The sequence below is a fragment of the Lygodium microphyllum genome, chromosome 27, assembly GCF_053477565.2.
Source record: "Lygodium microphyllum isolate KBCC chromosome 27, Lygodium_microphyllum_v1.1.10, whole genome shotgun sequence".
Lineage (NCBI taxonomy): Eukaryota > Viridiplantae > Streptophyta > Polypodiopsida > Schizaeales > Lygodiaceae > Lygodium > Lygodium microphyllum.
The window spans coordinates 95,333,454-95,350,728 of NC_141161.1; the positions used below are offsets into that span (position 1 = coordinate 95,333,454).

The 17,275-nt window shown below is 43.3% G+C and overlaps 1 protein-coding gene across 2 annotated transcripts in view; it reads left to right on the forward strand.

Annotated features, from left to right (window-relative positions):
* The first annotated feature begins 405 nt into the window (after nt 1-405).
* Nucleotides 406-17,275, forward strand: part of LOC148012621 (uncharacterized) — a 107,455-nt gene continuing 90,585 nt past the window's right edge. For both annotated transcript variants that reach the window (XM_087669772.1, XM_087669773.1), the window contains exon 1: nt 406-701. In XM_087669772.1, the coding sequence (XP_087525898.1) occupies nt 463-701 (239 nt within the window). In that variant the 5' untranslated portion in view covers nt 406-462. The remainder of the gene's footprint in view (nt 702-17,275) is intronic.

A 17,275-nucleotide genomic window follows, 5' to 3' on the forward strand; every position in this document is an offset into this window, starting at 1 on the left:
ATACCAAACTCTTTCTTCTTGTATCACATAGGCTCTCGAGCTTTGTCTTGAGTTAATGATCCCCAAGGCAAACCTCTATATAATATATAGCATATGATAGATATAGTAGAAGTAGAAGTAGATAAGGCAAAACTCTCGAGATCCCCCAACTAAGGCTCTAAATAATATATAGCTAACATATATCGAGTATTATATATTTTATACATTTGAATTTTATAAAATTAAAATACTGAATCATCTCCAATCTGTTGAAAAATTCACATTTGATGATTGCATCTGATTAATTTTCTATTTTTATTTGTATATTGTAGAGAATGGGCCTTGCTCTCAAAAATATTTTTCTAATTTTGTAAAAGAAAAAACAAAAAAAACGCCTGCCCATGAAGCTTGCGGGGTGGCTCAAGATAACAGACGGCATAGAGAGAGAGAGAGCGAGAGGCGGAGAGAGAGGCCGCCATAGCCATGGAGCTTCACCCTTCGCTCGAGCTTGTCAGGGCCCTGTGTTCGCACGTGAACGAGCACTCGGCTGCGGCTCGCATCCTCAGACCTCTCCCGCCGGGCATCCCCCCGGGCCCCTCTCACGACTTTGCCTTCGACATGGCCTGCGACCCCCTCCTCTGCATGCAGCGCTTGAAGGACCAGTACGGTCCTTCCGTCGCCTTCAAGCTCGCCTCGCAGCCTATCGTCCTCGTCAGCTCTCCGTAAGTTCATTTTGTCAGTAGGCTTTACTGCCTCCCTATCCAAGCTCTCCGTTAGTGCATTCCCCCCTTCTGCATTTCGTCTGTAGGCTTCGTTGCCTCCTTTCGAAGGCTAGCCTTCCTTCAGTTCCATAACAATGTGTCAGGAAAGTCACTTTAAATATGTAGTCATCCTATATGCGCATAAGAAAACGTTAAAAGCAAAAGGCATCCATTGAACGAGTGGCCTGAAAACACATGAGATGATCCTAAGTTGGAGTAGTCTGAGCCATCATGAGCGAGTGCGTGACCATATAGTCTAGTCAAGAACAAACCAAACAATCCTGAGTTGTCGCAGGATGCTCTTTAGTAGAGTACTGCCTCTGATACTATGTGGAGATATGTGAGGGTTTGCAAAGAAAACAAAAAGTGTACAGACACTACTAAAACCCTATGTAAAGAAATTCACACAAATAACAAAACTGAAGAATGAGGATAAAATTAACTGAATAATGAATGCTAATTTATGAATGGATGAATTACACAATGTTCAAAGGCAGAGCAGTCCAACAGCTGATGCGGAGTTTGGAAAGGGTTGTTTTACTGTGGCAAATCATGAGTGCAGCAACTGTCATGTTGAATCAGAAGATGATGAGGATGCAGAAGATTGGAGCCAATGGTGACAAAATGTAACTGCCATGGCCAATCAATGCAATAGGCTGATGTGGAAGGCCCTTAACAAGAGGGCAGCAGGTTGGAAACCAAAACATAGCAGGTCTTTGAGGTTGGAGAACGTAGATGCAGCAATGTACAGCCCAGCCACAATCTCCAGATGATGAATGATGCTGAAACTCAAAAGTGCAGCAGTTGATAACTGGTTTTGATGGCAATATGGTAGTCAGGGTAGCCTTACCTGCAATGTCTAGGAGTCAACCTGCAGTTGGATGATGATGAGGGAGTGCTGGAATAGTAAAAGGCAGCCTGAACAGATGATGGCGATAGGCTGCAGAACTGAACAGATGCCGCCAACTGATGGAGATGGCAGCCACTGGAGAGGGAAGACTGATGATGCAAGTGACCTAGCGCACTCTCTATTTATAGAGATGGAATCAATCAAAGTTTTGCAGGTTTGCTTGTGGAGCAATTGTGCACAAATGAGCCTATGGAAGGTTTAGTGAGTAATGCATCTTTTTAGCTTAACACAACATCCTCAGAAAGCTCTTCTTTCTTGAAGGTAGTTCAGATTTGGCTTGTTTGGCTTGTCTAGACTAAGGGTCTTGCATTGTGAGTCTATGTGACTTAGACTTTTTTGAAGTTCTAGAACTGGCTCATGTGGGACCATGAATAGTAGTCAGCAAATGCAATTGTTTTTTGGTGCAGGTGATAGTCTAGCTCATCCCAGCGATAGTCCGTATGAGTGTTTCTGTGCAAATGCAGCAGTTTTTGGTGTAGGCAACAGCTGATATCCTCTAGGTGGATCATCTACATCAATTCCTTGCCTATCACTAGTTTGTAGGCTTTGATGATTTAAGGACGAGCCTTTTCATCACTCCTCTAAAAGGTGGCGAGATTATCATGATGATTTTTGTGAAGACCAAGAGTAGAGGTCACCAAGTCCATTTGTATGGCAGCCCTCTCCCCCCCGCCCCCCTTCCCTTCATGTTTCCTAGAAGACCCATCACTTGGTCTTAAGATACCTCCCATGGCACCCTTTGTGGAGGTGCTCGTACTTCCTTCTTTGCCCAATGCTATTTGATGGGCTTCTCAAATGAAGATGGTGGAGAGACTTCCTGATTTCCATCGTGTTCACACTCTATGCCCCAGTTGCTTGAGGGGCAAGTAGTATAGACAGTCTCATCCATAGGTTGCTACTTCGAGGGCTTCGATACCACTTGAGTTGGTTCACACTGACGTTTGCAAACCTATGGGTACGGCCTTCCTTGGAAAGGCCAAGTATTCCATGTTGATTATTGACAACTCTAGCCATTGTGTGCCACTACTTCTTGGAGTACAAGAGTGAGGTGTACTCCCACTTCTGCAAGTGGAAGGTATTTTTGGAAGCACAAACCTCTTGCAAAGTTTGCAGTGTATGAGCAGACCACAAGGGTGAGTTTTGTTCTAATATGGGTGGAGTATTCCCATCCGAACACTCCATCTGAGAATGGTGTGGTGGAGCGCACTAACAGACTATGCTTGAAATGGCCCAATAAATATTGGAGCATAAGAGTTCCCCCCATTCCCTTTTGGGTGAGGCCATGGCTACCACGGTACATATCTGCAAGAGGTTCCCTACTTTGGCATTGAAGGATATGACTCTCTTTAAGGCTTTCTTTTGGAAGAAGCCTTCCGTATCCCACTTTTGTATCTTTGGGTGTGACACATATGTCCATGTGGATAAGAAGAGAGTGCAAACTCAATTCTAACTCAAAGAAGCTTTTTTTTGTGGGCTACAACACAACCACGAAGGGCTATTGGCTCTACGTCCTGAAGACTTGAAAGATCGAGGTGAGTAGGGATGCGGTTCTCGATGAGGCTATGGCCTTTGAAGATCCAATTGATGGTTCTTTTGTTACAAGTGGTTCTTTGTCTCACTGACTAAGTGCCAATAACAGTCCCCCCCTTCCTTCTAGGTTATTCCCCTTCGATTGTTGATGGCTCCTTCATCTCTTACCTCATCATCAAGTGTTTCTACCCCTTCTCTTTCTCCTCAAGTTTCTTCTAAGGGGATTGAGTTGTTAGAGGGGGAACCTTCTTCATTGGATGAGGAGGATTTACCTTTTCTTAGTGAGGGAGAGTGTCTCCATGGACATGTGCATTACAGGTACTAGAAGCCTCTTGGTCTCCTTTATAGAAGGTTATGCCTATCACCATCCCTAGGTGCTATTAGAGGCTCATGTAGGAGTTAGGGATTTTTCAGTTCTCTAAGACACATCTAGGCCCACATAGATGAGCTAGGATTCAAGCCCAATGGGATAGTTTACTTTGCGTGAAATGTGCCCTTATGTTGGATTCTTTAGGACTATGGGCCTACTATAGGTGAGGAGGCTCTTGCGCAGGAAGTTTGGCGCATTGCTATGTAGATTGAGCTCGATTCTATTGAGCAGAACCCGACTTGGGAGTTGGTTCCTTGTTTGAAGAAGTAGAAGGTGATTGGCGTCAAATGGGTCTATGAGACCAAGTATCTTGTAGATGGATCCTTGGACAAGCATCAGGCAAGGCTTGTTGCCAAGAGATTTTCTTTGTGGGCCAGCTTGGATTACTTGATTTTCATGAGACTCCCCCTCTCCCTCTCTCTCTCTCTCTCTCTCTCTCTCTCTCTATCCTCTCCTTCCACCATTATCTCTTACTGCTAGGCATCAACCTCCAGCATCATCTAGGTTGCATTTTAGTGGCAACCTCCTCATCTGGCACTTCTCATCCACACCTTGTCGACAACACTCCACCTCCTGGTGTCAATGTCTATACCTTGGTGCGAGCTCCTTCTCCTCTAGGCATCATCACCTACTATTGGTGACAATATTTGGGTCTACTAGTGTTTGTGTTTTGCGTACTGGCACCTCCTTCTCCACCATTAAACATCACATTATCTAGTTGGCATCATCATCTTCAGGCCCTGCTTGCATTTTGATATCCTGGTGGCTCCTCTACAGTAGGCGATCTCCTTCTCTAGTTGGCAATAGCCCTAGAGACCATTGTTGCTTGCGTTTAGGCAAGCTCATCCTCCTCCACTTGGCATCACATCTAGCTGGTATGAGTCTTTAGGCTTGCCATTGCAGATTCAGAGGCTCCTCTTCGACGGTAGTCTCTCTATTCTAGGTGACACCTCATCATCTCTATGTTTCTAGACTCAAAGGCTTTTTCGGTAGTCTCCCTACTCTAGGCATCCTTTGTGCTACAACACCCTTGTATTAGATTCAATTCATTCATTCAAATTTTCATCATTTTATTCATTTGAGTTTCTCTTTTTTTCTCAGTGTTTGCCGTGCACATTTTGTGTTTCTTCCTGCAAACCCTATTGTCTCTTTGGTTGTTTTGTCATTTCTTGACATGGTACCAGAGCGAGACGGGCTCAATGTACTGCGAAGATCCTCTACATGAAGGCAAAGACAAGTTGCAAATTCGGCATCAACATTTGATTATTACTCTACTTCTACTGCGTCATTGGGAGATATCCTTCTTATCCTTCTTGCCCTCCCATTTTATAGCTTGACATGCTGGTACCATGGCATCTCCATCAACAAATGGCTTGTCTATTGGGTGCTCCTATTGCAGCAAGAATGGTCACACCACTAAAGATTATCGACGTCGACCTTTGCTCCCTATTGGAGTATATGTATCACAGGGACGTGAAATTTGGAGATGCTTTAATTTTGTTGATAACATGTGATTAAGTTATTCATCAAATGTGTAAGGTTATTTAGCACATGATGCACATAGTAGTTATTTCATGGTAATAGGCTAAGGACCGCGAGGATGTAGTGTGTGTCAAAGGCAAAAGTTGTGATAAGTTATGCCAACTGGGTTTTAGGAGTTAGTTGGCGTGAGTTTTGACTCTAGGACAATTATTTGGCTAATAAGTGTTGATGGTGACACTAGGGACTAGCATTAATTAATTAATGCTAGTCTAAGGGTCAATAGAGGTTGGGGACCACTCGAGGTCACAAATGGCTTAGCCAATTTAATTATGGATAGGCACATTTAATTTTGGGCAGGGTTAGAAAGACTGAAATCAATTTTCAGGATTACCTGATGTCAAAAATTAGTTAAATGACTGGAAAACACTAAAAAATAGGTTTAGAAGGTTGCCACTTGGCAAAAATACCTAGGCAAACTAAGAAAACGTTTTTGGGGTCTGGGTCTTAGCCATTCAGTTAGTTTACAGCATGGAAGAGAGAGAGAGAGAGAGAGAGAGAGAGAGAGAGAGAGAGAGAGAGAGCAATTTGCTGCAGAAGACAATCATTTGGGGGCCTCAGCAAGTAGGGGACAGCAAGGAGTCACCTTCTAGGGATTGGCAATATCATTGCTAATTAGGTGTTAACATTTTGGAGGTGTTTGACAATAGGTGATTGCATTAAATGTAGGCTGGAGTAGGCAACAGACAGAATTTAGGGTTTTCTTGCAAAGAAAATCGGATTTCTCTAATCTTGGCTTTCTCTCACCTTCTCCAACCCATTCTCAAGAGATCTGGGCATTTCTTAGCCATTTTGAGCAGATCTCAATCAAATTTGGTGGATAGTAGAGAGATCCTTGTTGTAAACTTTAAATTTTTGTAGAAACTAGGGTTCGATAGGCACCTAGGGACCTGGGCCAATTAGTGAAGGCATCGTACATTGAATTTAACACCTGAAATTTGTGTAATTGTTAGGGAATTTAGATGCTAGCCCATTCATTATAATTTGGGGCAGCATTGGGCCAGTTGGTGAATCCATTTGTGTTAAGTCTTGGGTGAAAAATCAAGGGGCAATTGGCCCAAATTGATTGCTAATTGTTGCTACAACAAAGAGGCTTTTGGAATAGCAAAGGAGATTATAAATCTCAGCTTGTTCTCATTCCATTAGTAATCAAGTTAAAGAAATACCAAAAGAGGCGCCAATTTGGGGGCCAACAAGGTGTCCAATGTCCAAGATTATTAAGGTAATTTGTGCAATTTAAGTTGTGTTCATTTGCTGATTGCTGTAACTAAGTGCTTGATCAGGAAATTACCACCCTTTCCAAGAAGGAAGGCCGGTTTCATGCTTCCATTTCCGGGATACCACTCAATCCCTTGATTTAGTAGGCTCGAGACACATGATTGCAGGCCAAAGCTTTGTGCTAGTACTGAATTTTTCTCTGACTTGAGGAATTACAGCAATATGTCCTTGTACGGCGAGATGCAATCAAGCAGTGATGATGCCTCTTAGTATAAACATTCACATGGGAATGAAGGAAATGCAATGTCTAATCTTGGACAAGGCTCAGACCATTGACAACAAGCTAAAAAATGTTGCTGTTGGGCAAGATATAGGGCCTTCAAGGCATAACGAGGCTGATGGCTAGCAAAATGAAGAGGAATTTGATGACCAATTTAAGAATCAGATGAGTACAATAGTAAATCTCTTTGTTGAATTGACAAAGGATCCTCAATTTACCCGAGTTTTAAATGCTTTGAAGAAGGACAACAAAGGCAAGAAGAAGAAGACGTCTTTTATACCTTCGAAACAGCAAGGTGCACTAAAGATAATGCCAAAGCCTTCATTTGAAGCTTCCAAAGATGGTAATTAAGCGAAACAGTTGGTACCTACGAGGCAAAGAATGCAAATGTAAGGCCATCATGGAAGTGCCAATCCAATGGATTTTGGACAGCCGGGTGTGCATGCTATGATGGGCTAGCTAGGATACTTTGGTGGAAGCACAATTTTTCATGCTATGGTTGGACAAGGACCGCATAGGTGAATGTATGGCACAAATCCCTATGGTATGCAATAGCCAATGCATGGTGTGCAAGGCCCAATATATTTGAGTATGGTTGGAAATGTGCAAAACCCTATGTATGACAGTGTTGGCTTGATGCGTGGGGCACAAAGTTGCATGTTTGGTAACGCATTTGCACTCTCGAATGCTTATGGGGCTCAAGGAATGAATGTTGATCATGCAAATGCTTTATTTGGCGTTGGTTTTGATGTGAGTTTAGTAAATGTATCCTTTTTGCAGTAGCAAGTGTATGATAACTTGACATCCAAAGGGGCAGCAAAAGACTATGATGAGGGTGGAAAAGTAGTGAAGTTTGAGTTCTTTAGTGGTGCAAGAGATAGGTTGAAAGCTTTGACTTTCAATTAGTAGTTTAATGTAGTCTATTCAGGGGAGAACTTCACGGAGTCCTCGAAGATTTGAAAGGTAGCCACTTTTTTGAAAGGAAATGCATTGCAATGGTGGTCCACTCTTTTGGTACAAGGTAAAGCACTGTCAACGTTGGCACAATTCAAGCAAATATTTGCATTGAATTGGTTGACAAGTACCTTTGAGATGGATATTGTGAGAGCTTGGAATAAGCTGGATGCTAAGGAATGTAAGAATTTGGAGCAATATAACAAGAAGTTTTGGGATGCATTGTTGCCTATTACTTTTTATTGCCTTATATCCCTTCATGAGCAAGTGAAAAAATATGTTTGTGGGTTGCCCAAAGGAATTGGGGATTTTTGCATTAAATCTAATGTATCTAGCATGTCTCAGCTCATAGAGACCGCTGCTACAACCGATGCTTTGCCGCGTGGGAAGGAATCAGGCTTCTTAGAGAGTGGGGAGAAGCCGAATAAAAAGTTGTTTAAGGCTAAGAAAAGGGGCTAATCTGAAAATCAGCATGTAAAGAGGCCAAAACAAGAAAGAAAGAGCTCGAAAATATTAGCACAACGTGGGGAATTGATGGTTACAAATAAATGTTTTATTTGTGAACAGGAGGGTTACATTGCAAGGGACTATCCCAATAGGCAGCAAGCTGAAAAATCAGAAAATCAAGGAGATTCTAAAGGAAAGAATCCCAAAATATCAATGAGATTGGTATCCGATGTATTAGTGATCAGCCCAATGATGATGCTATTGAGTTGTGTAGAGCATGGGGCAAAATTAGGGATTAACATGGAGTGATTTTTTTTGATAATGGCGCATGAGCCAACTTCATCTCTATAGACATGGCAGCCCATCTAGGCATCAGAGAGGATGAGATGGGACCCATGGGGAAAGTTGGAATGGCATGTAAAGGCCATGCAGAGCCCATCATACCGCTCATTGGAAAGCTTTGGTTGCATATACAAGGATATGTGAACAGTGAAGAGTTCTTCATTGCTCCACTTGAGGGTTGTAATGTATTGCTTGGTATGCCATGCTGTCATCGTATACATGCAGTGATTGATTCTCATGCAAAAAAGATCACTGTTCAGCATAAGGAAAAGACACTCACACTTGATATAAAGTTGAAACTTGAAAGGTGAATATATCCTTGCTATATCTGCAGTTGCCATTTCTAAAGTAATGAAAAATCATCTTTTAGTATATATGGTTTTTACTAAGGATAAGTGTGATAGTGAGAATGTTGGGAATATGTCTAAGTTAGAGAAGGATCATGTGTCATTTCTGAAAATGTATGTGGATTGCTTCTCTTAATCACTTCCAGAGTAGCTACCGCCCGAAAGGCTAGAAGATCATGGCGTAGATCTTATCCTTGGAAGTAGCCCATCTAATAAGCCACCCTACAGAGTAAATGTAGACCAATAAGAGGAGATTATGAGTCAGGTGAATGAGTTGTTAGAAAAAGGGTTGATTCAGCCCAGCTCATATCCTTTTTGTTCTGCAATGCTTTTGTTGCAAAAAAAGGATAGTTCATGGCATATGTACATTGGTTATCGTGCTCTGTACAAGATCATGATACAAGATCATGATAAAGAATCATTTTTCGATTTCTTAGATTAATGATGTTATGGATAGATTGTAGGAGATGGCCATATTCAACCATATAGATTTGAAAGTGGGTATCATCAAATACGCATTAGATCGGAAGATGTGCCTAAGACAATTTTCAGGATATCTATTGGGTTGTATGAGTTTCTTGTTATGCCTCTTGGACTTACGAATGCTCTTGCCACTTTTAATCGGATGATGGATCACATCTTCAGGCCACATAGAGGATTTGTGGGCACTTTCTTTGATGACATGATTGTCTATTCAAAGAATGAGGTAGAGCATAGAAGACACTTGGACATTGTGTTCAATGAATTACGTGAGCATAGGTTGGTTATCAATGACGATAAAAGTGAATTCTTCTTGTATGAAATTCACTTTTTGGGACATATTGTATCGGCTGATGGTATTCACATGGACCTTGCAAAGGTAAGGCAATATGATTATGGCCACCTTTGAGAAATGTGCATGAGATTTGCAGCTTCTTGGATTTATGTTCTTATTACACGAAGTATGTATGTGGGTTTGTTGAAATTGCATCTCTATTGCATGCTTTGTAGAAGATGGATATGCCATTTAGATAAATAGTAGTGGAAATTTTAGTATTTGAAAAGTTGAAGGAAAAGATGACTTCGGATCCTGTACTTGTATTGCCCAATCTAAGGAAGTCATTCGTAGTTCAGTGTGATGCGTGCGGTAACAATATTGGGGTTGTTTTTGTTATGCTAAGAAATGCACTTAGCCACTTAAACAGCCCCAAAACATGCTTATTTTAGGCTTATTTTAGGCTTATTTTAGCCAAAACCTTAAAACGGGGAGCGGATCGAGAAAGTTTAAGTGGGAGTGGATCTAGAACCCTAATTTTCTATATATTGGCAGCCATCTCTCCACTCTCTCACAATCTCGTTTTTGCAAGTTTCAGGTGTTACCAGCTTGCTGTCCACACCCCGGTCACAGAGAACATCTCAGCCCTTGCTGTCCATCACTGTTTCCTACAGTCTGGCGCTTGTTTCCAGCCCTCCACACGCTGATTGCTGTTGTTTCTGCCTTGCGACTGACTGCTGTTCATCTGCATTGTTGTCGTACAGCCTGCCACGCCAGCAAATTGTTGCACTTCCAAGCTCCAGTTGCCGCCCTGACAACTTTTCTCTCCTGTAGGCTCTGTTTTTAATCTTTCTCTCTCCTGCAAGCTGTTTTACGTACGTTTTCAGTCTTTCTGTCTCCTGCAGGCTCCATTTTTAGTCTTTCTCTCTTCTCATTGCTGCCTATATCACATCCAGCTTCTCATTGTTGCGTTTGTTGGTGTTCGACATCCGGAGGTTGCCTTGCTGCGATTCAGGATCCGTTCAGAGTACGACACACTCTCAAGCTCATTACTTCTGTCCTGATCCTAAAGATACAGGAGTTCGAGGTTCAGTATTCATTCACTGCATAGTGTGTTTGCTGCATGAGCATCGTATTATTAGTAGTCATATCATTTCATTTATTCACTGTATTCATTGTCTTTGAGTTTCTCTAACCCTAATCCTAACTGTGTTCTTTTTATCAGTCTGTGCTTTGTCGTACGGTTTCTGTTTATATTTCTGTATTAGGGTATTTTTCTTTACATGGTATCAGAGCCTGGTACTCTCTGAGAAACCTAGGCCTTTGATCTGAAAGCTCTTCGCAAGAAACAACAATAGGTTCAAATAACTTCAAACACATCAACACCAATTCAGTCTCCAGATCAGCCTATGCCAAGAACCGAGCGAGAGTAGGCCGATCAGCTTGCTCCACAAAGTTCCGACATGGTGGGAGAAACATCTGAGTACATGGAAGAAAGATAGGCAAGCTGACCTTTGAGGAATATAAACTGATCATAGTCTATCGACAAAAGAAGATTGAGGAGCTCGATCGAAGGATTGCCCTTAAGAAAAGCTTCTAAATGAAGGTATACATGGATTTCACTTTTCAGATGTTGTGCGTAAGTCTGATGATGTTGCAGGGCCGTCGAGATCTCCATCAGGGATGGGCCCCCCTCTTGGAGAGCAAGATCCGGAGTATGTTCCATTTTTTCAGACTCTTCCGTCCTCTTCGATGCAAGGTATTTTTGATTCATCTTTTGTTCCTTATTATTTTACCTCTTCTGTTTTGCAATATATTGGTAGAGATCATGTGGAAGAAAAAGTCCAGTCTGTTGACTATGGAAAAGGTCCTCTAGAGGACCAATTCTTGTATGTTAACACACGTCGCGGGGATTATAAGAAAAAACCAGGTAACTCTTCTTCTGTCCTTCCTTCTTTTCCGTCTACTTCATATAATCAGATTGAATTTGGTGTTTCTTTTACTTCATTACATGGTGTATCATCTCCACAGTTTCATTTTTAGTCTTTAAATGATAAAAATGAACAAAAAGAATCTGCACCTCATACACCTCACTTTCAAAACCTATCCATCCCACCACATTCTTCTGCTACTTCACCACTTCCATTTACACCATTTACATTTCCATTTCAGACACCTCATGTCGCACCGCACATCACACCGGGTGATTATGGAAACATAGGCACATCCTTTAGGACCTCATCCTTTCCTCAGCTGGGTGGTGTTGTACCTACCTCATACACACTTTCGGGATCATTGTAGCCTGGGTATCCCACTCAGTCTCTCCCGAGTGTGGATCAGCTGCCTCCACAGTTTGCCTCCATGGCATTGCCTAGTAGACCTTCTTGGTTATAATGCTGTGTCCCAGCCTTACTTTGGACAAGGCTACTGTGTCCTAGTGCCTCTACCTACACCGGCACTATAAGACGGCTCTCAAGAAGAGCCTAAAGCCAGAGGGAAAAGCAGTCGGGATGAATGAGCACGAGTGATCCTTTCACCTCCCAGCCTTGCCTAGTTTATTGCTGGCCAGACCCATCGTGATCCGATTGCCAGCCGTCGAACCTTGGTGAGTCCTACTATTCTTGGACTCTCTTTGGTTCTAGGCTCCCCTAAACCCCGTTTGGGCGCCCAAGAGCCCGGACGGTCATCCTCGTGCATGTTCCCCTTGATTTACATGTATGTCACATTAAATGTCTGTGACCTTAATGTCACATTAAATGTCACTTTAATGTCACATTTCCTTCCCCTTAAGAATCAGTTTCGTCCTCGAAAACGATACTTACTCGCTCCCATGTTGAGCTTTCTTCTGAACAATCTTTCCACTTAACCAAACATTCTTGATAAATAGTATTCCTTGTTCGTCTATTACGAACATTTAATATTCTTTCTGGTTCATGTGGATTAGATTGGTCATTTAATAGCTCCTCAATATCATCATTTAAGATTAGATTATCCAAATCACCCAGCTTCTTCCTTAATTTACTTACATGAAAAACTGGATGTATTTTACTACCAGCAGGTAGTTGGTGTTGGGGTAAAGGTGCCTCCGCCGTGCCGCTTCGTGTATCACTACACTGACAGTACCCGCCACTGCACACTGCAGGTGGTGGACGCCCGTCACATCACTTTATTCTTTACATTCATTTTAGTGACTAGTAAATAAAGGAAGGCCCAGTCACACATTGTGACTGTTGGAGTTCCCATTTCTTGTCTCTCTCTTTCTTGCTCTTGCTCTCCCACCATAGCTCGCATGCAAGCTTCGATCTTTCTCACCTTTTAACTGGTATCAGAGCTTGGCTTCCTCTTGCTCGAGCTCGACTCGGTGCTTCTCTAACTTCGCATCGACTCCCTTCATGCATTGGATCTCCATCCCGGCAGCCATATCCGATCTCCCTGAGCTCCCGTCACTCCCCGGCTTCCCGAGCACCTTCCCGGCCTATTGAGGCACCTTCAATGCATTGGTACTGAGGTATTTTATCATTCTTTCAGGGTTTTATTTCAGTCTACAGGTTGCAAACAGCAAGGGCAGCCATGGCTTTAAACCCTTGAAGCTTATTCCCCTCATATTGTGCCTTACACCTATCAAGGCTCAAAGAGGCTTGTCATAGGCCTTTGATAGGCCCTTCTTGAGCCCCCCATTATCCCCTTTCAGCCCACGTGGAGCAATAGCAAGTTCAGCACCAACAAGGCAGATTGTGCCATTTTTTTTCAGGCTGTTAGCACTCGTCTACTTCAGCTCCACACTTGGCCATTGCTTCTTGCTCTCTACCTTGATCAAGAGGGCTATAGACTTCATGTTTGATGTCATTCAAGCTTTGGGCATTGGTCTTGATCATTCGGGGCTGATTTCTTCAGATTTGGGACTGTCATAAACTGTCATAACAGGCTGAAAACAGGGCAGCACCATTGGCATTAGCATTTGTTGCTTACACTCCATTCCGGTTGTGCTATTTGATGCCCGTATGCGGTCTACATGATGCCTAGTGCCTTGGGAATGTATGCACATGATTATGCCATGATTTTGGCCTGAAATATTGGCTGATTTGGGACTGTCATTTACTGTTATACAGTGCTGGAAACAGGGCAGCCACACTTGGCATTGGCATTTGATGCTTATACTCTACTCCGGTTACCTTGTTTGATGCCCATATGCGGCCTACATGATGCCTAATGTCTTGGGAATGTATGCATTCGATTTGCCCATGATTTGGCATTGTTGTTGGGTTGGAAATTGATAGTTTTGGGCTGTTTAGAGCTGCTGTACATGAGCGGGCTGAAGCTCATTTGTCACATGTATTGCTTCTCTATCGATACCGGACGTATGCTATGGGTTATGTCATGATGTATTACACTTTGGGGATCGACTTCGAACTCATGATCGTGATTCCGGAATGCTTTTGAGCATCGCATTTGCTCCGTTGTTATTGGTTTGTCATTGGCAGTTTGGTCGACTTGACTGGCATTTGGGCCGCTTATGCCTATTGTCTGTACTTGACGGATAAACTCTATGCATTACATGCTTTGGTCCGTGGTTGATGCCTCTTAGTTCGTCCATGCTTGACAGATATTTTGGAGCTCGATTTGGATGTTTTGAGCACTTCCGACTCACAGGGATATTGACTTTGGCTTGCTACTGGATGTATTGACTTCACAGAGATCTTGCCATTGGGATTATGTCTTGCTTAGTGGTTGCTACATCAGTTGCGTCATGTATGTCATGCTCTTGGGAAGCGTATGACGCATTGACTTGGTCACTTGTCACTGGTACTTTGTCTTGGGTTGCTTGAGCCCTTAACTCGATTGTACGCCTTTTGTGCCAGTGGGAGCATCTTGCATGCTTACTTGACCTTGAGCAGGGATTACATGCTATTGGAGCAGTCTATGTCATTGAGCAGTTATAGATGTATTGAGACTTTGGGATTATACTCCGACAATTGGATGTTGCATTGAGTATATGTCTTGGTTCACACGATGCTTATGAGCTGAGTCTCAATTTTGGATTTGCTTTCTTTTGAGCAGACACCTATTTGTGTCAGGTTTTGGCAGTTGGTTTTACATTTTGCCTAGATTATCTGGGGGTGTGCCTCTTACTGGTAGATGCTATTTGATATCTCTTGGTGTTATGCTCATGTATTTTCACTGTCATTTGGCTTTGCCTTGTCCTCTTTATGCCGGCTTTGGACCTAGCATTGTTTAGTTGACATTAGATCCAGTTTTGGGACAGTTTGCTCTCATTATTGCAATTCTGAAATTTATTACAGCAAGCATTTATTGGTGGACTAAGCAGTATTTTTTATGCTGAAATATCCTGATTTGGTGTACCGCACCTAGTACTAAGTGGGTAGCATCTTTTGGCACACTTTTCTCGCCATTTGGAGCTCATTTCAGTGGATTTTGGGCATTTTCTGCAGTAAAACAGCCAGCAGTTTTACATTGTCTGTGCATTTCCAGCCTGCATTATGGCATCCGCTTCGACTGATAATGCCATATTTAAGATCACAAAGTTGGATGGTACCAACTACTCTTATTGGAAGAGTCAAATTTGGCAGGTCTTGGTGCAGAAATCTCAGATTAAGCCACTTCGGTTGAGTGGGGAGCAGCCTGAAACTATGGACAATGACGACTGGCTTGAACTTGATGAGCTATGCAAGTCCACGATTGTATTGTCTCTCACTGAACAGGTATATTATAAAGTATTTGAGGAAGCACAGAGTGCATGGGATCTATGGAATAAGATCAAGAATCTTTATGATAAGAAAAGTCCGGTGAGTCAGATGTACTGGTTGAAGCAGCTTATGGATCTGCGCATGAAGGATAATGCGACTATGTCTGCTCACTTGAGCCAGTTCCATGCTATACTGAAGAACCTAACTTCGCAGGATATCACCTTTGGAGAGGAAGTAACTCCTCTTTTCTTGCTTGGGACTCTGAATGAGTCATGGGATGTATTCCGCACTGCCCTATGTGCCTCTAGTGCTACTCTGAAACTGAATGATGTTGAGAGTGCTCTTCTGCAGAAAGAGGTTAATCGCAAAAACTTGGATGCCTCTTGTTAGCAGTCATGTTTGTCATGCCTTGTCATCTCCTGCCTGTGAGCCTCAGTCTGAGTCAGATGAGGACTTTAGGAGCTCTGACTTGTCTATCACTTGTTTTGACGGAGGAGGTAGCTCATTCTAGAGCACTCAGTTTATTGCATTTCAGTGCATTTTCTCCTTCAGTCGGGATTTTATGTGCATTTCCCGGGGCAGTTTCTGCATTCTTCAGCCTGCCTCACTTGCCGGACATTGTCCACCCTTTCCAGGATTTTTCTGAGCATTCATGGCATTTTTACCAGCATTAAATGCTGGTCGGATCAGCATTAAATGCTGGTCGGACATATTTATGGCCTCAAATTTCAGGTCGGCCAGTTTTTTGGGTTTTTTGGCTATTTATAGCCATTTCCCACTTGGCAGTCAGTTGTATTATCATCTTCCCTCCTTCTTTGGCAGGTGCACACTCCGACTCCGTCATCTTCCTCCGTCTTCTGTGCTGCCATCATCATCAGCCTGATCTGGTGCCCTCACTGACGCTTCGGGCTGCGTGCAAGGGCTGATCAGTCCACAGTTTTGTATTCAGCATTCATTACAGTCAGTGCAGATTTTCTTCCTTCATTTTCTGCTGTCTCTCTCTCCTCCTCTGTGTTCGTGTTCTTCCGTTGTGCACTCTCACATGGTATCATCGCCTGACTGAGAGCACGGAGGACCTAACCTTGTGGAGGGATACCTCACCCCTCTTCTGCTGCTGTTGCCTCATCTCCAACTGCCCAGGCGGCCCCTCCAGGTGGCCATTCTTCTTGCGTTTGCTGCAGACGACTAGTCCCGAGGCTGCCATGTCATCAAATGACCCCTCCTGCTTGCGTTTTCCATCAGGCGGCCCCTCTTTCAGCTGGATGACACATCATCAGGCTGTGTTCTGCAGATCTGGTGGTCGTTTCCACTCCTGGTGGCTCATCTCTTGCTGGCGATCCACTCCCAGGCTGCGTTTTGGTGCTGGCGGTTTCTGTTTTGGTGATTTTCATCAACAACCTTTGCGTTTTGCAGATCCAGGTGTTTGTAGGCTATCACAGCTTGCATCTTGGTGGTTGGTGACTCTACTGCTGGTCCTACTTCGGCTTCGGCACAGTTTTCTTTGGTGTTTGGTGTTTTGCAGATTGGAAGATGTCTTCTCATTAGTTTACAGGCTTTGATGACTCAGATGACGAGCTTTTGTCTCAACACTCATTTGAACGGAGGTGTGATTTCTATCACGAGGACCGTCGTCCGGAGTCTATTCCTCTTTTCCGCCCCCCTTCTATTCATGTATCTCGACAAGCCCCTTCCAGTGGGCCAAAGATGCAGCCTTTGGTACCCCTTGTACAGGTACCCGTACTTCCTCAGCTGCCCAAAGAGGACCGGTTGGATGGCTCCAACTTTTCTCTATGGTCCTGCAAGGTGGAGTGTATCTTGGACTCCTTCGATTTTTGGGAGCTTGTTTCTGTTTCTATTCCCCGGCCTAAGGTGGATCCCGCAGATGGGACATCTATGGATCGTGCAGCCTTATGGGATCGGCTTAATTCTAGAGCCAGATCTTTCCTCTTTCTAAGTTTGCAGGATTCTGTCCTTGTTCATGTTCACAGGTTGAAGACTGCAGCAGACGTGTGGAGAAAGCTTGCGTCTCTCTATCAACAGAAGACGTTTGCCCACCGGATATCTCTTGAAAAGAAGTTGCAGATGCTCGCTATTGATGATAGACCTTCCATGAAGGACCACATCAACAGATTACAGGAT